Raw genomic sequence first — 21,070 nt, 5'->3', positions numbered from 1 at the left:
ATGCCATATGGCTCAGGTATCCGGCTTCTGGAATATTCAGTTCAATTAATTTTGTTTTTACACAGTGCCCTTCCCAGAAAGGCTGCCTCTGAACATACATCAAGAGACAAAACAGCACTGAGAGACAGGCAACAAGGTGTATTAGCAATAACAACAATCAGCATTTATAGCGAATCACAGATGGACACCAAACCAAAAAGTGTGGGGAAAAAGTGAGCAAGAAGCAGACGAGTGGAAAGCAAATTGCTAAGGCTGGTAGAGGAGAAAAATGCTCTAGGGTCCAAGGCCAGCTGGCTGCTCAACCCTCACAGCCATGCTAAATTTACCCGAGTAGGAAAAAGTGTTGGATGAGCAGTTTCAGATGGGTCCGCTGGTCCTCCGGACATTTCCAGGCCAGCTGGAGATCTTCATACGAAAGGACTTCGGGTTCCATCACATTCACTTGCGATTCCCTGTGTCCACCTGCATTCCAACAAACCCTGACACCCTTTGGAGGATGACTGCTAAGTGAATGAGATGCCCATGGACGATTCCCCGTGGACTCTCCAGGTACCCCTTCACAGACCCATCGTAACAGCCAGAGTGCCTTCAAAACCCTCTTCGCTGCTACCTCACAACCTGGACACATGTCCAAAAGTCTGAAGGTCTCTCTTTGAGTGTTGTCACTCCATAAAACAAAACCAACTTAGTCCCACAAGGACAATCGTGCCAAAAACGGCAGGAAAAAAAGAAATCAGTTATTTCACTTTTTTTTTGCTGGTGAAGTGAGAAAAACAAAAATAAGTTGGAAGGCAATATACTTGCAAAAAAAAGGAAAAGAAATAGGTGTAAAAGCAAAGAACTTTACCTTTCTTAAAATAGCACGCAGGCTCGAATAAACTGTATTGTCATTTGTCTGTTGCACAAATGAAATTATGTTAAAAAATAAGTAAAACTAAACCAAATCAACAGGTCGTCACTGTACCCTACGCAAAAATTATTCTTCTCTCCGAACTTCAGAACCTTGCTTCTTAGTGGCAGCCACATCATTTCATGCCCTAAACGTTAAAGCTTTTGTTCAACTAAAACACGTGATAGAACAAAATCAGCGAATGTAACACACACTGGAAGTGAAAAAGGCTAAAGCCGTAATAGGTTCCCGTTACTGCCGTCACAGGAGCGGCACGGCACTTCCACAGAATCTTGGCCGCGGATGAAAACGACGCAAACAAAGCAATGTTTTCAACAGCTCCGAGATGGAGAGGGCCCGTAAGCGGCTGCAGAGACAATAAACAAAGTAAGTCGGGGCACAGCCCATTTCGCACACGCACGCTCCCGACCAACGCCTCTGATGTAAACCCTGGTGCGCCACTCACCAAAGCCCCCTCCGGAGCTAGGGGGTGTCGCTCGGAGGTTGCGGCGCCCTCCATTGCTTGCAGGGGTTTTGGGGGCCACATAAAGTACAGTACTATACTGTACGTATCGTATACCTGCACGAGTTTACGCAGGCTCCTTCTCTTTTCACATGCACTCCCGATTATGTGGTGCTACATTATCCAGCCTTCTGTGTTACTCAGCAGCATGTATTTTGTGTCTTTTTTATGCCGACATTTTGCAAAATGCCTTCGATTGAAATCCCACCCAGTTCAGAACTCCGTGCCACACCGAGCAGCGACGTTCACCCCTAAACATCCTACTCCACAGACACTTGTTTCTTGAGTTATTTTTTTTTTTAACCTTCCTTAGTTGTGTGCCAAACTGTGGCAATTTAATAGCTCTGGTTTAATTGCGCTTCACTTTAAGCTTTATTTTAAAAATATTTAAATAATGATTACTGAGTTGAAAGTATAGCTTTTTATTTCAATACTGGGCCAATCTAAGAGTTTCTTTCTATTTTCAAACATCTCATATTACATGTGGTTCCATATTATCCAGATTTTTTTTTTTTTGTCATCTGGCCCACCTCCGTTCCCATTTAGGCCAGATAATTGAGACCCTACAGCGGCGTGAATTTTTGGTTCCAGGGTCACATTTTGCCATTGTGAAATGTTTGGTAGAAAAACAAAGTACAAGACAAGTTGCTGGCCAAAGGTCATTTGCAAGTTACGGCATCTTTCTTGGTTCGCCAACAAAGCGAGGCTGCTCTATCGTTACGGCACAGCTCTCCAAGGAAACGAACGCACAGCAAACCCAAAGGGTTCCCCAGAGCACGGCGTTGCTCCAGAGCACAGCATTGCCTAAGCCACTTTTCAAGGCACTGCATTCCAGAAGCCTGTTCTTGTGGGCCCCTCCAGGGAGGAAGAGAGACCACCTTGAGAAGCAGCAACAGCCGTAAGAAATCCAGCTGCACAAAAGTACAGTCTGGCTACGTGGGCTGTCCCCCGGTCCATGCTCACATGGTTCTGTTCCCACGCATGTCTCCTGGTTAGCATCTCATGCTTTTCCTTATGGCTGTGATGGAAACAAAGGCTAAATATTCTCAGGAGAGAGGTGGATGGAAAAAAAAAAAAAAAAGTGTATAGATCAATCAAGAGGCGACCCTTTGCATGCTCAATGACTGTTCTGAACCTCATTTGTGACTCAGATTTGAGGTTCTGAGTCACAGCCTTCGAGGTCACCTGTTGAAAATATAAGCAACGTTACCTGGTTCAACACACAGCGCCTTGCGAAAGTTTTTAGACCCTTGATCACTTTTGCCATTTTACTCAATCACCGATGGAATGCTGACATTTTGTTCTCTGCGATACATTACTTCTAATAACTGAAATACAAATTTAAAGTGACATTGTTTTTGTGTTAGAAAATACAGCCAGTTCTGCTTCGACGTTAACTGGTGCAAAAAAAAAAAAAAAAATAGCAGAAAATTAAATATCAAACACCATTTTCTATGACCATTTATGATTCAGTAAAATGACAGAACTGGTCAAGGGACTGAATACTTTTGCAAGGGACTGTAAGTTACCCATTTCAGGCTCAAAGAAAAGATTTGTTTAAAAATCAATGAATATACAACCCTAGGCTTCGTTGAAAAGCACATACGTCACACCAGCCACAGGGATTTCCTGGGTAGTCCCCAGAAAAACACTGTACCTACAGGTGAAACCATGGTGGGCTCACATGGCACCACGGAACTACTAAACCATGCAACAGGAAACCTGCATGATAACAGAAGTCATTTTTTCCTCATCCCTTTACACACATATTTCACATAAGGCCGCACAGCTGATGGGGGGTAACAGTGTGAGGAATAGCTCAGCAAGGAGCAGCAACCCTACAGGAGACATCCATTTTTCCGCACACCACGGGACAGGGTGTGACACGGTGCAATGCGGTGCCGCCTCACTTTGACGACAGATTCACACGCAGAAGGCATGAATGACACCCATCAGAATGTCCGTACCACGTCTCGGTTGATTTGCTGCTGAACCCGGTTGCCCTGATCCAATGAGCCATTCCTGAGCTAAAAATACAGCAAACAAACATTACATTACTTCATTTAGCTGATGCTTTTCTCCAAAGTGACTTACAATGTTAAGAGACTTAAAATTATTTACCCATTTAATACAGCTGGGTAATTTTACTGGAGCAATTTAGGGTAAATACCTTGCTCAAGGCTACTACAGCTGCAGATGAGACTCGATCCTTCAACCTTTGGGTCCAAAGGCAGCAGCTTCAACCACTGTTCCACCAGCTGCCCTAATAAACAGTTTACCAAAAAAAAACTAAGGATTCCACCTTCCTTTTGTATAGAATATTTACGCCATCCGTGTTGCTTCTGCTCAAGTTTCTTGTCGCAGGTAATAACGCAAGACAAAATGGAAAACGACAGCTGAACTGCGTGAAACTGGCTTTATTCCCTCAAATGGATTGTTCTGCATTATGCTGAGAAGGTGAATGTCATGCCGTGCACGTTATATCAACTATACCGACTATCTATATGCGTCACTTGAGGAGATGTTGCAGCTTGACTGATGGAGGTCTATTATTACTGGAATGACGTGTCGCTCGGCATCCTGCGTAGCGAGCCAATATCCCGCTCCATCGTACACACGTCGACTCCAGCTGAGGCCGGACTATAAACACAAAGTTTCGGAGCGCAATGCAACCACCGTGCTGCCTCCACAGGTCTCGCCATCCCCTCCAACTGGCATTTCTCCTCCGGCTTCCTGCACCGACAACATTTTGTGCACGAACACTGACGTCCCAGTTTCCAGTCTCCAGTCTCCCACGTTTCTGTTCACCACGCCACCTCCTTACGTCACTATATTTTACCGAAATAAAACGTTGAACGGCAGCTATTTATTGCACAGAACAAAGCAGAAAAAAATCGATGCGGTACATGGGACCGGAAGACAGAGAATATTAAAACTCTTAAGTTAAGAAAGGGTGCCTTTTTAAGCGCTGAAGATGTTTTACAACCGTTTTTTTCTGCTCCTCGCAGCTCGGTCCAGTTCAAAGATGCCGGTAGGACGCGGACTACCTGCCCACATCCTCCAACACGACGTCGAGCAAAGTGTTTCGAGAAGACGTTGCAAGCGCACCAAGCGAAGCGGAGCTGCGCAAGTGGAACGGAACTGTCCGGAACCTCCGTGCGCGACGTCGACGAGCGGAGTCGCCGAAAGTCATCCGGTCTTGACGGCTCAGGGCCAATTCCTCGTCTGGCAGGACTCCGTCGGGATGAAAAGCCTGGAACGGCACCATCCCGGAGGCCTTCATACGTAGGCTTAACTCGAACCGATGGCGGTTATATCACAAGCACGGCTGCAGCTGTAAATGTACCAACTGAACGTCGTCGTACGGTAGAGGGGACGAAAAACTCAACGTTCCTGTCCAGCTGTGCGAGTCTCCGTCGCCTGTGAAGACAGACAGACAGCAGCGGGGGACAGCGGAGGGACGACGGGGGACGCCACCTCGCCTTCCAGAACTCTCTGCGCAGCACTGCACCAAAAAAAGCATTAAATACAAAACATGACCACTGAATAAACCCAATTCTGCGCTGCTATTAAAAAGATCATCCTGCTAAAAACCACATCACCTATGGTTCAAGTATGACACATGTGCATTAATAATATATCAATGGGAGGATAACAGCCCAAAACAAACACGCAGTAGTAAAGTAACTGTGTGTCATGTGGAGAATTAAGTACAGACGATGTTCACATGCTGCATGACCCCCACTCGTCGTACTATGTACCGTTTTTCAGGGTACAACTCGTGTATGACGCGTTCAATACGTCTCTGCGTCTTCCGCGCTGCGCGTTTTTTATTTAACTCTCTCTTCAAGTTTGTAACATTGCGTCATATTCAAGAGCGCGATGACGCTGCGTCGGTCTCGCGGCGCGTACGCGCCGCCGAGCACGGTTCCGGAGGCCGCGGGAGCGCGCACCGGGCTCTTCACGCCAAATCAACAAATGCGCTCACGCGGGGTCCGCCGGCCCCGGTTCGCGCACCCCGCCGCGGGCTCCCGCACTGCGGGCTCTAAACCAAGCAAAGCAAGCGCACTTAAAGATTGAGGTTTCTTTAGGAAGCGGGTCGCGCTCCACCTCCAGGACGTGTGTCGTGTTTCCCGAGTCGAGCCGCGAGGTGGTCCCGCTCCGTCCCGAACGGGACCGCGCCAGCCACGGCCAGCCGAGCTGCCCGGCTGCGCTCGTACCCTCCGTACCGCTCTCGCGCCTGGTGAATAATAAAAAGTTTCCCCGGCGGCCGGACTCTGCGCTAGCGGGTTAGCCCGCAGTGTTCACTCTCACTGATTGGGCAAGCAAGCGCCCCCACACAGGCACAGATCGAGCGGCCGGGTCGCTGTACCTGCAGCTCGGCTCTCTCCACGTCCCACTGCGCCCTCTCCACCTCGAAGCGGGCCCACTCGTGCTGCAGGAAGTGCAGGATCCCCGGGATGCTGTACTGAGCCCGGGCCGCCTCTCCTCCCCCGCCGCCATCTCCGGGCTGCGCTCCTTTCCCACCGCCGGGCACCACCGCGTTGTTATTGTTGTTAAAAAATACTCCGGGCCCCGCCTGTTCGTCCATGACCGGGCGCGGGTGGGTGGGCTCGGTTCGCGGAGAGCTGGCGCGACTCTGCTGCCGGAGGAGGTCTCCGATCTCCGAGCCTCGGGTGTCCGCCGCTGTAGCTACACGAGACGGGGGAACATCAAGAGCTGCGCGCTGGGGGAGCGGAGCCGCTCTGACAGCTGGCTGTCACTCGGTGACGTCATCTGCCCTTCTTCTTCTTCGTCACTTCCAACGGTGGCGCTAATGGACAGTGTGCACAGTACTGCCCCCTCTAGGTGGGGAGGTGAGCTGCACCTGTGCGCTGAGGAACGGGACTTAACACTTTATCTTCCCCCGCCCCGCAATGAAATGTCCAGAGGGAAGAAGGTTGTGTATCGGGGCTGTGATCTTGCAGTCTGACGGCCCCTGAGTCAAATCTCTTCATGCAATAACCTTGCTAGAGGTCCTTGCCCTGTACTGAGTAAGAGTACCCTGCCGTATAAATTTAAAATGGGTAAATATCAGAAAACACCTGTCCTTTCTAATCTCCAAATTGCAGGTGGTGTCCATTTAAGCGGTTATAAGTCAAGTGCACAGGGACCCTGAGTGATTTTCTGGTCTCCAGCCATCTGCAGCTGTCTTGGACTGGCGTGGCTTCCTCCTCCTCAGGGCCCAGTCCTCTGTCTTTTCATCATCCTCTGTCTGCTGTCAATCTTTCTCAGATGTTGTCCTACTCTGCTGTCAGCTTTTGAGTTTGCTTGGTCCCCTGTCTCAGCTATGTGCACCTCAGCCAATTCTTCACACTCACTGAGATACCGTATCTTCCTGGCAGCTGCTGGCAGGGGCAGTGCCATGCTCAGGGGATCTGTCAGAATGTGGCACAAGTTACTATAGGCACAGTCTTCAAGGGAGACATATGGAGTGAAAAGTTAGTCAAATTTTCCCCATACTGCAATGCCAGCCTAATCTATCATGTGAGCCATGTGAGCATTGCAGAGCTTTATGATAATTGCGGTATAGTTTAATTTTCAACTGTCCCCTCAGCAGAACGTTGCACCAATTAAAAATTTTCAAATATGGCAATGATGAAAACATAATTTCTACACTACTCCCTCTCTTGACAATGAGAGAAAGGTAGGACTCTCCTCACTCATCTTTTAAGATCACAATGTCCAGGTTGTAAGAATCTGAACAGCAAAAACCACCTAACTATGTTAACAAGATAACATGCCAGAAAGAAATGAGGTAAACATGAAGAGTGGAGCTAATGAATGGTACGCAATGATGACTAAAAGACAATAAAACTTTTAAAAGATAAACTGAAATCAGAGCACAAAATCCAGTTATAAAGAATGTATCAAAATCCGATACTGATTCAGCAGATGACACCTGGAAGAAAAAACTAATTGCACAGGTTATGTGCAAGTGAATTAAACTGTTCCGTATTGCTTCAGTAAATAGGGATGGCTGCGATCCAATATTCTGGATATGGTATTTTATTTTTTAAATTGAAAATCACTCTTCTGAAACACTAAACACACATGAAGCTATTATTCAAACCTTTTTTAGTATCAGAAGCTTACAAAAACAATAAACCAGGTCAGATCTCAGTGGCCGCAAAGGGAATGTTTTCACAGATGAAAGAGTTGCTCTACATTCATAACAGCAATTTGTGTATCAGCTGCTCGCATAAAGAGAGAAACATACAACTAGAGTTTCATCCTCTCTGGATAAACTTAGAATGATACTAGGAAGGCCTTTATTTCGTATGGAGAATCTATATCTGTTTTTTGATAATCACGTACATTATTCCTCAGACTTGATAGAAGGAAAGCTTAGTTGATGACCTCATACAGTGGGACCAACATATACAATATTCATTATTGCAGATGTTTACAGTTCTGACGCAATGTCCTATATGTTACTATGACACAATATTCTCTCCAGATTAAATCTCGACTTCCTCTCAAAACTACATTTTAATCAAGCCTTCTCCACCAGCAAGTATACATAATTATTCCTCCTTTAAACTGCTATAGTAACTTTGAGACATTTTTCTTGTTTCTGCTATTATTTGACTGATGCAATATAAATTGACGATTTAATACAAGCATACACTTATGATATCGACCCAGAGAGAAAATAACAAAAATGAACATTTTGAAAGAGCATTTCAATAACATGATACTAAGCCACAACTGCAAGCTCCCTAAAAAGGTTTATGTTTTCCTCCTTCTAGTTTACAGAATGTGTATTCTGCATTTGGTCTAGAATCACCATACAGTATCAAAGGGATTGGGCCTGGTTAAAAAATACATCTTCATTATGTGGGAATATTAATAGAAGAGGGATCCAATGCACTGTGGGTAATAAGGGAGGCGGTCTAAATTCCCCAAGGAACTTTTCAAAGTTCTGATCATATCCTACTATCATACGCCCTCTTTTTACATAAAAAGTTTAACCAGCAATGCAGTTACCTGAGTAACTAAAAAAGAGGTGTTGAGAAGCAAGAGCAAAACTGCTGATAATAATGTGTACGTCTTTAAAAAGAGCTGATAAGGCAGAGCTGTACAGGTATCCCCATGCACAGGGGATTAAATAGCACATCATCAATCTTAACAAAAGGATAATATGACAAAAAATCCCTCTGCAACAGAGTCCAGTATTTCTGCATGCAAACTGTGTCCCATGAAACTGCAAAAAATTCTCACTGTACTGAAAGGGATAATAATATATACACTATACACACACACACACACACACACACACACATATACGCTCTTCCACATCTGTCTGCCTGGTGGTCCCACGCATGAAAGCTAAAGCACAGAGGTTCTCGGTTCTGGCTCCGTTGTGGTGGAATGACCTCCCCCTGTCACTCAGAACTGCTGAAACTCTGTCCACATTTAAAAAGGTCTTAAAACTCATCTCTTCCAGACTCACTTTGCCCATGATCTCTTAAGTTCAGATAAGGTATAAATGTTCATGCACTATAACTTTAAGGTGATGCTCTGATCAACCTTTACACAGCTACTCCTGTAATGTAATGTAAATGTTTATATGTATCTCAAAAAAAATTACCAGGAAGGTGATCAGGAATTGTGGATAAAGTTTTATGCAGCTACCCATGTAATGAACATTGGTTCATATGGTGGAAAGAAAAAATTAACTGTACTTAAGAATCATGCATCTGCAGTCTCTTTCTCCTAAGATAATACACGTTGTATTTTCTATGAGATTGCGTCGCTTTGGAGAAAAGCGTCTGCTAAATGTAAATCCTAGTATTCCCAGTTAAACACACACACACACTTTCTGAACCGCTTGTCCCATACGGGGTCGTGGGGAACCGGAGCCTAACCCGGCAACTCAGGGCATAAGGCTGGAGGGGGAGGGGACATACCCAGGACAGGACGCCAGTCTGTCGCAGGGCACCCCAAGCGGGACTCGAACCCCAGACCCACTGGAGAGGAGGACCTGGTCCAACCCACTGCACCACCGCACCCCCTTCACCCAGTTAAACAGGCACATAAAAATAAAACTGGCAATATTGGAAATGGGACACTTTCATTGTGTATTCAAGGAAACAGTGGCACTGCAATGGGTGCCCCAGACATTGTACTATTTACATTCTGCATTTAGACCGAAAGGCCTAATGACTAAAGAGGCTCTATGCCAAACCATCGGAAACTATATTTCTAGATAAAACTTTAAAGGATTATTCATATGCAATGTATTGCACCTTTATCCTTTTTCAGTAGTAAATTATCAGTCATATGTATTACTGTGTGTGTGTGCGTGTGTGTGTGTGTAAAGTTCAGGTCCTCTGAGCCATTCCAGTTTGTGATGCCTCGTCATTGCTTAAGAAGAGGTATAAAACATTTAAATGCTTACAATGGCATTTTTTGCCAAATACATGATAGTATAATTTGATTTCGCTTAAGCGCTAAGTGCTCTGCATGACTAGCTTGTACTTCCACGTGATTCCACTGTACTCCTGATTTGAACAATGCATACAAACACAGGTGGTCCCCGACTTACAACGGGGTTACTTTCCGCGAAATCCATCGTAAGTGGAAAATGCATTTAATACGCCTAATATGCACCTCTGCTTGACAGACTGGGAGATGCGGATCGCTGTCACTGCCCAGCATCCCGAGAGAGTATCACTCCGCATAGCACTTTCCCGGGAAAAAATCAAAATTCAAAATTGAAAGTACGGTTTCTACTGGATGTCTATCGCCAGCTCACCAATGTAAAGTCGAAAAATCGCAAGTTGAACCATCATAAATCGGGGACCACCTGTACTACAATGCACTGGCTGAGGCGAGGCCCTTCACTGGACCTAACAGTGCCTCTGAATCATGGCTGGTATCTTATGGAGGTTTTCTCAAGCTCTTCTATAGAGACCTTTGAGGTGTCACTGGTTTGCACAGGCTCATGTGACCACTTTCTAACTTTGAGCTCACTTAGCATCTCTATGACCTACTGATCCTTGAGATGTGGAGGTGATGGGCTTTTATGTCACCCCTGGTTAGACACTAACTCTGTGGATGGAGCCCATTACATATTGAACAAACAGCATCATTACATATTGAATAAGGGCGGGCAACTGAGATTACAGTGCAAATGTCAATATTGGGAAAGGAAATATTTACTGAACATTCAGAGTGATGAGATGTGATAAAGACCATGTGGGAGGTTCAAGGCTCAGCAAATGAAAGACATTTTTAACACAGGATGACCTACGTCTCGCTGTCTCATTGGATGTATGCTCTGAAAACATGAAAGAGATACTATTTAAGATGAATGGTCACATTATGTTAATTTTCAGATTAAAACATATGGATTCATCTGGCTTCGGTCTGAAAGACGACCCAGCAGTGTTTTCTGGTGTCTAGGAAATTGTGAATAACCACTTATATAGTCGACAGGTGTGTGGGGCATGTACCCTGCCATAGAAGCTCACCTAAACCTGGAACCTGAACTTTAAAACTGTGATTTCAGAAGCAATCTTTCAGGGTGAAATGCCGTGATATCGAAAGCCACCAGCTGACTTTGTCAGGTCCGGGTCACATCTGATTTTACAGCTGAAAGAAAACAAGTGATTTTATTACTACAGCGCTTGGAAACATATTATTAAGAACACCATTTCTCTTGGTTCCCTAATTTGCTTAATCACATTTTCATTCATGGCTCACTGCGGTTGCTTTGTTGTTTAATTGAATTTAAAACCCATGCACGGATCCCACTGAGAACAAATCTTTATTCTATTTGTTTTGTGAAGGGATACTGTAGCGATGGAGACATTGCAATTCTCGCCTTAGGATTTCTGCCACAATGGAAACTAAGACAGTCGGGCTCGCTAGACACTCACTCAATGTAGGCAGTAACAGAGCATTGTACGCGTACCGCAATCTTAGCCGGCACCTGATTATGACAGCAGTATACTCTCTCTTTGTCTTGGAGACGGATAATATATTGGATTGTCCCCCAGGCACCTGGGGACCATGTTGAAGACCTCAGCTGTGGATGCGATTGCTCGAAACTGCTCTGAGAGCAGCTGATGCCTCCCACAGTAGCAACCCTAGGATCCACTGGTGGACATCAGTGGTGAGGAGAGCTCTTAAGATGAATAAGGAGGCTTTCTAGGTAGTGGGTCTATTGATCTCCCTGAAGTACCGGTAGGCCAAGAGGGCTACGGCAAAGGCATTGGGACTACATAACTTCAAGCGTACACCACTACAGGAAAAGACATATCTTTCACAAATATCTAATAGTAATCAGCTTGCATTCCATAACTTGAAGAAAAAACCAATTAGGGGTGTGTGGGGGTAAAACACATATATCTAATATATTTATAGGGAGGGTGGCTACTACTGTAGTGGTTAGAGCTGCTGTCTTTGGACCCTAAGCTTGCTGGTTTGAATCCCAGCTGTAGCACCCTTAAGCAACACACTTATTCTAACATTGCTGCAGTAAATTCACCCAGGTTTGTAAATGATTATAGGTAGTGTAACATTGTAAGCTGCTTTGAAGAAAAGCATCAGTTAAATGGAAAAAATTTTATATAAAGTGGGGGGTGCGGTGGCGCAGCAGGTTTTGGCCGGGGTCCGTCGTGTGGTACACCTGCGGTTCAAGCCCCGCTTGGAGTTCCATGTGGCGGACTGGCGTCCCATCTGGGGTGTGTCGCCTTGCCCCCCGTGCTGCTGGGTTAGGGTTCAGATGGCCGTGACCCCACTTGGGACAAGCAGCTTCAAATATGTGTGTGTAATGTTAATGTATTTACATCAGCACTGCTACCTCTCAGCTCCAAAGCTGTGGGTTTAGATAAGGGTTTAAATCTGGTGCAGTTTGCATGTTGTCCCCATGCAGAGGGACAATTTGTGCTGTTTCATAAAACTTAAGATTACAGGAGACTAGCTTACCTTTCTCAGTCTGATTTTAATATATAATAACACATTCTGAGAATGTTTAAGGTTCAAACATTTTACATTATATTTATTTATTTAGCAGATGCTTTTCTCCAAAGCAACTTCCAATGAACTTTATATAGTATTATCAGCCCACACACATTATTCACTGTGGTGACTTACACTGCTAGATACACTACTTACACTGGGTCACTCATCCATACATCAGTGGAACACACTCTCTCACTCACGCATGGGTGAACCTGAACAGCATGTCTTTGCACTGTGGGAGGAAACCAGAGCATCCAGAGGAAACCCACGCAGACACTGGAAGAACATGCAAACCCTGCACAGACTGAGGAGGGATCGAACCCATGTCCTTTCACACCACCCAGGCACTGTGAGACAGCAGCGCTACTTGCATTTTAACACATCAGTTAGGCCTTAATTACTTTTTAAATGTTAAAGCATATTTTCCATGCGCTCTGCCATCTGTTCCGTCCTGACATAAACCTAGTAGGTAAGTCTGATTAATGTTTTTTTTCAGTCATCACCAGATTATAATCAAATGCACAATTCTTTAGTGAGTGGAATGTGTATAATCAGTTTTACATTGCACTTATTTATTTAGCTAATGCTTTTCTCCAAAGCAATTTACAGATTTAACTACTTAAAGGAATTTACCAGTTTATGCAGCTGGCTAATTCTAGTTTAAGGATGGGTTTTCATTTTGGGTATGAGCCTAAAGTTCTAGAGCAGGGTTTCAAGCAGGATCCTTTGAGTGCAAGACACCAACTCTATCCATTAGGCCACCTGCTCCCCTGTTGTATTGTAATGCATCAGGGGCGGTGTGGTGGTGGTGTAGCTGGATCTGGGCTATGGGTTCACATCCAGCACACTCTGTGTGGAGTTTGCATGTTCTCCCCAGGTCCAAGATGTGTGTTTCAGGGGAATGGGTGATTCTAAATTCCCCGTAACGTGCGAACGTGTGGCCACCCTGCAGTGAACCCTGACCCTGTCGAAGGTTTACACTACCCAGCCTTGTGCCCTGTGCTTCTGGGATAAGTTCTGGACCAGAGCAAGTGGAAAGGAAAGTGAGTGACGGACACTGGCTCTGAAGAAAAGCCCTTTTTAACACATGTCAACACCAGTAGACTGGCCATGAATAATAGTTACATAAAGTCAATCCAAAACCCTATTTACTGTCTTGAAAACACAAATCTTTTCCCATGGACTGAGACAAAGACATTGCTGCCATGACAGAACTACAGGCTTCTCAGTGAAGGATTTTGCATGATGACGGGAAGACGCATCCATCAGATCCAGTTCGTGCTTCAGTCTAGAAAACCCTGGTGCACAGCCACTCCTGAGAGCTTTGGTGCAAAGAATCGGTGCCAGCAGCTACGGTAGCGAAGCCACACTTTGTTGATTGGTGGGGACATAGAATAACAACAGGAGAAGGTTCGAGAAAAGACGGATGGCTTCAATGTCATGAAAATGCCAGGTATAAATATTTCTGGACGATCCAAGACTATAAGACTGTGCAGGGCCCAAAATGGTCTTCATTAGGAAACACACATGGCAGGTTTTAAATGACAAAGCCTTTGAAGGTGGAAGAAAAGTTATCTGATATATTCAGCTGATCTGTCAAATTGAGTCATGGGGGAGTTTCAGCGTAAGTGAAAAAGAATTTAACTACTGAAATACCAGAGTTTTTATCCATATTTTTCAGTTTTAAAAGGGAAATTGGCAGTTTGGACTAAAAAACACACTGAAACTGCTTGTCCCAAGCAGGGCTGCATTGAACCAGAGCCTAACCCGGCAACACAGGGCACAGGGCTGGAGGGGACACACCCAGGACGGGATGCCAGTCCATCACAAGGCACCCCAAGCAGGACTTGAACCCCAGACCCACCAGAGAGCAGGAACCGGCCAAATCCGCTGTGCCACCACACCCCCTTGCACAGCCTAAATATCAGGAATCTTTTGTCAATTCTTGCAACACTTTAGGACAAATCTGTCTTGAAACTAGTGTGATTTCCCTCATTATGTACTAATACCAGGAGTTTACCCTTTGAGGAATGCTATTAGAGCATCCCTACATTTGCAGACTGTAGATCCCATCCAGCGTGATTTCCACGTTTCCGTTTATCGTAAATCATATTGTATTTAAAAGCAAATCTTGGCTTCTGTCTTCCTAATGAATATGATACCATTAGTTCACATTGACGCTAGCATTTGAAATGGAAACCAGGACAAGGGACTCCTGAACTAGAGCGGTTAGGCACAGTTTCTAGAAGGACTGTATCTGTTGCATTCCATTCAAATCCAATTTCCCTCACTTAATTGGTATGCTTACTGAAACGGAATTAAAAGCTCACCGCACAGAATTCCTCCTTTTAGTGGGGGAAGAACGAATATCAGAAATAGTGTATCAAACTGCTCACATAAAAGATCAAAATTTAAATTAAGGATGGTCATACTCTTTCCAAGCCTGTCATTTGCACACTATTTTCGACCTACTAAGTAGTTCATTGACTGTCCTACTTACGTGAATGGATTTTTCCAAAAATATGCAACACAATAGGATGTGTGTTGAAAGACGGCATTGTTGCCTCAGTGCTTGGGTGGTGAGAGAGAATGTGAGTTTGATCCACACTAATTCTGCGTGGTGTTTGCATGTCCTCCCCATGGTTATGCGGATTTCCCCTAGGTGCTCTGGTTTCCTCCCGCAGTCCAAACCCAGGCAGTTCAAGTGGATCGATGACTCTAATTTGCCTGTAGTGTGTGTGTAGCTGCACTGCGATGGATTGGTGCCCTAGCCAGGGTTCCAGCTCCCCTGCAGTCTTGAGCCCAATGATTCTGGGTTAGGTTCTGGTTGATAGGTGTGCAGTTCAAGTCAAGTGGCGTTATTGTCAGTTCAACCATGTACAGCTGGTACAGTATACAATGAAATGAAGCATTTCTCCAGGACCATGGTGCTACATAAAACAACACAAAGCTACCTACACATGACTGCATGAAGTGCACGTGTGCAAGACGTGTGCAAACAGCACAAGACAGTGCAGTAATTAACAAAACAACAAACACAGTAAAATCAGAAGATAGAACAATATAATGATAAATATTTAAATATACAAATTAGGAGCAAAAAATACAGTTGGTCAGTACAGTATAGTGGAATAGTGTTTAGCTGAGTGTGTGTGTGTGTGTGTGTGTGTGTGTGTGTGTGTGTGTGTGTGTGTGTGTGTGTGTGGGTTGGTAGTAAACAGTTGATGCTGTTTTAATGCAAAACAAAGGGCAGAGCAGCATCAGCGCTAGCCCTATTCTGAACGCTCTAAACCACAAAATCACTCATGGCCTGCAGAGATGACAGGCGATTGTAAAAATCACATTGATCCAAAAGTACGTATGGGGAGAATAACCAAAAGAGCATTACTCAACATTACAATTAATCAAACAGAAAGTGTTTGCAACATTCACTGTTTCTTTATTAATACTGTGTTGTTCCTGAAAGAAAGAAAGAAAGAAAGAAAGAAAGAAAGAAAGAAAAAGAAAAATCAACTCTTTCAGCTCCATGGAAGAACCAAGTATGAAAACATTTTTCAGTAACATCATTGCCATGAGCAGCACTGCAGTCTCACAGCACCTGGGTAGTGAAGGAGGATTTGGGTTGAACCCCTGCTCAGTCTATATGGAGTTTTCATGCTCTCCCTGTGTTTGCGTGGGTGTGCTCTGGTTTCCACCCAGATTCCAAACGTGCTCATTTTGAGTGAATTGGTAGCTCTGAGGGCACGGTGGTGCAGTGGGTTTGGCCAGGTCCTGTTCTCTGGTGGGTCTGGGGTTTGAGTCCTGCTTGGGGTGCCTTGCGATGGACTGGTGTCCTGTCCTGGGTGTGTCCCCTCCCACTGCAACCTTTTGCCCTGCGTTGCTGGGTTAGGCTCCGGCTCTCTGTGACCTTGCATGGGACAAGTGGTTTCAGATGGTGGGTGGGTGGATTTATTGTAAGTCACTTTGCAGAAATGCATCTAAACAAATGATCACATGGATACTGGTGAGAAGGTGAACTCAAGCACAGGCGTAACCCAACGACCGAACAATTTCACCTAATGGAAACACAAGCAATTAAAAGGAAGAAGTAGACAGGAACAAAGGGTGGGGAGCAGATCATCTAGACACCATCTGAGATTCCACAAACAGGCACCAGTCACTCTCACATTCAAATACCTGCTTGACTGAACAATTGACTAGTTGGGTTCTTGAAATACCTGGACCAGGTCAACGCATGTGTATTGCAGGAGTGCCTTTGCAGGCTGGACTAGGTACTGCTCCCAGGCGTTCTGCGCGATGGCCATGAGGAATTTTTGAGATGGGAAACCTGCTGCCAGCATGATGGTGTGAACTGTGGGAGGGATGCCGTGTTGTTCATCCCTTTCCATGTGTGAGCAGACACTCTTTAAATGACACACAGTATGCAGCATATGCTCGTATCAACACACGCACACACACACACGCATATCTCCAACCAAGCCGCTCTGTATGCAGCTGTTTTGTCTGGCTTTTAAGCAACTCTACTGGTGAGCCCACTCTTCCTCTGGTACTTGGTGAGCCAAATAACTCAGACAGTATTTTCAGCTGGACTTATTTCTTTTGTGCCTGGGAATTTTAGCACAGCGGGTGGTCTCTTAGCTGAGCGATGCCAAAGCACCCAGCGCACACTTGTTAGCAGAACGGCGTATGTGTTTGAAAGTCGAAAGTACGCGAACCTACGGCGCAGCTCTGCAAATCTCACGCTTGTACCGTTCGCTCTCCTTTTAATAACCATAAGCAGGCTGAGAGCCCTCTTACTGACATCCTTCGGGATCGTTTTAAATTACAGCCTGAACGTTACACTACATTCACGTGCATTTATTTGACTGCGATGCAACAGTTTAGCCATTTGTGCAGCAAGGTACTTTTTTCACCGGAGCAAGTCGGCGTAAGCACCTCGATCAAGGGTACTAGAGCGGGAAGTAGGATTCAAACCTGGGGCTTTTGGGTGCAATCCAACAGTGCTAATCACGATGCCGCCTACTGCCGCAGTTAACTTGTACGGGTTAGGCTAAACTGATCAGGTTTCTTGCTGTTTTTATAAAATTGGTGGGGGAACATTGTTCTACGTACTGGCTCTTTGGGTCGTGCCCCCTGGTTGGAGTCCCCCGCGGAAAGCAGGTTTGCGGGATCATTCCACCACCCTGTCGGACCAGTCTTTAAAAGCGTGAAACACGACTACGGAGTTGCAGGATTTCACTCAGGGCGTTGGATCCGACCTTCCTGTTTGACCTGCTCTGCTGTCCCTTTACCCAGTGAGACTGTTATCAGTTCCTGGCTCCGTGCTTCTGGTGTGTCTTGTACCTTCGCTTTGTGCCTTCTTGTCTCTTCTTTGGGTCTCCAAGTGCCCACCAGGCCAATTTCCAAGTGTCTTCATGTCCCGAGTCTCCGTAGTTCCATGCGGCCGTGTCTCCGCGTTTTCACAGAGCCACGCAGCCACATCTCTACACTTCCACTGCTCTCATTCTCATACTTAAACCCTGCATTTGAGTTCCTCTCATCAGCCGTCTCCTCGTGCTCATGGCAATTTGACAGCTTAACCTGATTTACACCTTTTCTTAAAGAATCCGGAGTGAGGTAGTCTGCCTTGGAGGGGTTGCCTACTTTGCTCTACTGCGTGGGTGAACTTAAAAGTGTGGGGTATAAACCCTTAGGTTATAAAAGTACGAATGTTACATTAAAAACTATTTCAAAGCCCCAGTATAGAATAAAAAAAATCGAAGTGATTGATATCAGATTCACATTCATAAGTTGTACATTAAAGCTCTCAGCTATTTATAATACACTCTCCATACTCAAGGAGGGCGTAGTGGGTTTCACCGGGTTCTACTCTCCGGTGGGTCTGAGGTTCGAGTCCCCCTTGGGGTGTCTTACGACGGACTGGTGTCCCGTCCTGGGTGTGTCCCCTCCCCCTCCGGCCTTGCGCCCTGTGTTGCTGGGTTAGGCTCCGGCTCCCCGCGACCCCGCATGGGACAAGCGGTTTCAGACAATGTGTGTGTGTGTCTCCCTACTCAAACATGGAAGATTTAAGTGGAGAAAAATGTATCATGGCATGTCCTTTCCATTTCAGTATTCACTCTGTTTCATCGGAATTACTTTAGTCCAGCAACCCATTGCTCAATGGTCACAAATGGTAATCTTGTGAAAATATGTGGACAACTCAATGTAGGTGAACTAAACTATTATGTTACGAATATTTCTGAATATTTTTGAATTACTCTATCAGTGTACATCATTGTAAGGCTGGACTATTTATCTGCGGTGCTCAAAAAATGTATATTTTCGTTGTGTGAAGGCTATGGTCACATTCAAGCGTTGCGTATACGGTATGTTTCACTTTCAATATCATGAGGTTAAGTAACTTTAATGAAATATCTCCATTTTCTGTCAGTTTCGGATGTTGTGTGTATTGAACTTTGGTGCAATTAGAGTTTTGAATTTTTTTGCTAAATAAATCACGCGGCTGTTTCAGCGCTGACCGGCCACAGAAATGACTAGGAAAAAATAGACTGTCCACCCCTGCTTTGAGCTTTTCCCCAGATGTGAGTCGAACCACAGATCCGCTGGAAACACTGCCCTGGCATCATGTGATATTGTTAATAAGCCACGGAGCGTTCCCGTCCAGAAGCGTAATGGGTCAGAGCGGAATGTGCCGCCACCTTCACACCTGCTGATAGAGCAGACTGAAACTCTAACGGCAGACCTGATGGAAATAGGGATGGTGGAGAGCCAGGAACCGGTCTTCGCCTCAAGTCACCAGTTTCCGAAACCGGCATGGCTCGGCTGAAGCGCTCGGAGCCGGCGGGGTGAGCCGACCGACACCCAGAGCGCTTACACTTCCCTTCATGCAAACAGTGTGAAGAACTATGGATGTAACACCTGCCGCACTGGGTGCCGCGTTGACGTGTCATAGGCTTTCAAACCGTCCACTGGGCCACCAACGCATCTTGGCTTTGCTTCCTCTTGGTTTTTCAGCGTATTAAGTGGATTTAAAAAGCCATCGGACATCTCACATTCATTGATTTGGTGCTGATCTCTTGTATATGGAAAAGGGAGAAACAAAAGCAGTGCGCTACTCACAGCTGTCATAGGGCTCTTCCCACCACGTGAGACGCCAGCGTTGAGACCTCTGCCAGCTTATTCCCTTGAAGAACCGCACCGGCTGACACCTAGACAGATGAGTGATGATAATGAGCGAATTATTCCTTCAGTACTACCCTTTTTTGGAAAACTGCCTTTGTGGCATCTATCCAACACAGAACACGAGGTTCAGCGACAAATACGAACATAGTATTGCAACAGCACGAATGAAGGACTGCGGCCAGTTATAAACTGAATTTAGCAATGAATATGAGCTTACTTATTGTAGTTCAGCGGTGGCGCAATGGGTTGGACTGCAGTCCTGCTCTCTGGTGAGTCTGGGGTTCGAGTCCTGTTGGGGGTGCCTTGCGATGGACTGGCGTCCTGTCCTGGGTATGTCCCCTCTGGCCCTGCACCCTATGTTACCAGGTTGGCTCTGTGACCCTGTATGGGACAAGCAGTTCTGAAAATGTGTGTGTATTATAGTTCACTGGAATCTTTGTCCAAGGTCACCTACAATACTGCACTATTCTACATGGCCTATGTATACCACAGAGCAAAGTAACACACACAGAATAAAGGCAATTAAGAGTCACCAGCCCATAAGGAAACATATCTCAGACTTCGTCTTGCTTTGAAATATCTACAGCAATCGTTGTTTTGGGAGCGTTTGCATTTGTCCGCGCCTAGACGCTAACGATGCTTAAAAAAGAAACCATTGGCAGCCAACAGATGACATGTATGGAAACATATGCAATGTTTGGATTAGTAATCACATTAGTACATCAGGCACTTCATTTGTTAATGAGACACAAATGCGGTCCTAAACTCGCCAACTCAACACCAAGGAGCAAGCAGTGGCACTGCCACCAGGGCTGGCAGGAGGCAAACCCTAACCCTAACCGAACCTATTTGACCCAGTGGGGCTCTGTGTGTACGGGTGCCTACAGAAGAGGGTGAGGGTGTGATTCCTTTGAAAATCCTGGAAATCGTTTCTTTGAATGATAGAGTTACTGGATATTCAATTTTTTAAATTTATCTCATGCATATTTTTCATAAATATTTTATATTCAACAATAGCCGTCACAGTGGCATCGTGGGGAAGGAGTTCTCCCAAATGAAAAGAAATTGAGTCTAATCTAATCTCAAATGTGCTCCATGATAGATTAAAGAGCTTTGCAGTATTATGCACAGAATGTGATGTGGCAAAAACTTAAAGTTCAACAACATTTTGAGTTTTCAGAACAGAAGCCAAGGAAAAATTCTTCATAAGTATAGTTTTAACATGTTTTATGTCAAAATATGGGCTAATAAGTACAGATATTACCTTAATACAACATAAGAACATATTGTATATTCCTAATACCTTATCTTAACTGACCTGTGAGGGGTGGTGGTGTAGTGGTCAGCGCTACTACCTTTTATTCCTAAGGTTGTAGGTTCAAATCCCACCTCTAATAAAAAATTATTAGGAATTGCTGATACTTGGCTAAAGGTTTATGTGACTACTGATGTGATGACTGTTG

At 45.2% G+C, this 21,070-nt stretch overlaps 1 protein-coding gene across 2 annotated transcripts in view; it reads right to left on the bottom strand.

Annotated features, from left to right (window-relative positions):
- The window catches only part of strn (striatin, calmodulin binding protein), an 84,533-nt gene extending 78,338 nt beyond the window's left edge, over window positions 1-6,195 (bottom strand). For both annotated transcript variants that reach the window (XM_029259117.1, XM_029259118.1), the window contains exon 1: window positions 5,785-6,195. In XM_029259117.1, the coding sequence (XP_029114950.1) occupies window positions 5,785-6,003 (219 nt within the window). In that variant the 5' untranslated portion in view covers window positions 6,004-6,195. The remainder of the gene's footprint in view (window positions 1-5,784) is intronic.
- Window positions 6,196-21,070: the final 14,875 nt, after the last annotated feature.

This window comes from Scleropages formosus, chromosome 16 (assembly GCF_900964775.1).
Source record: "Scleropages formosus chromosome 16, fSclFor1.1, whole genome shotgun sequence".
Classification (NCBI taxonomy): Eukaryota; Metazoa; Chordata; class Actinopteri; order Osteoglossiformes; family Osteoglossidae; genus Scleropages; species Scleropages formosus.
The sequence above is the reverse complement of the archived record's forward strand: the minus strand, read 5'-3'. Positions and strand labels throughout refer to the sequence as shown.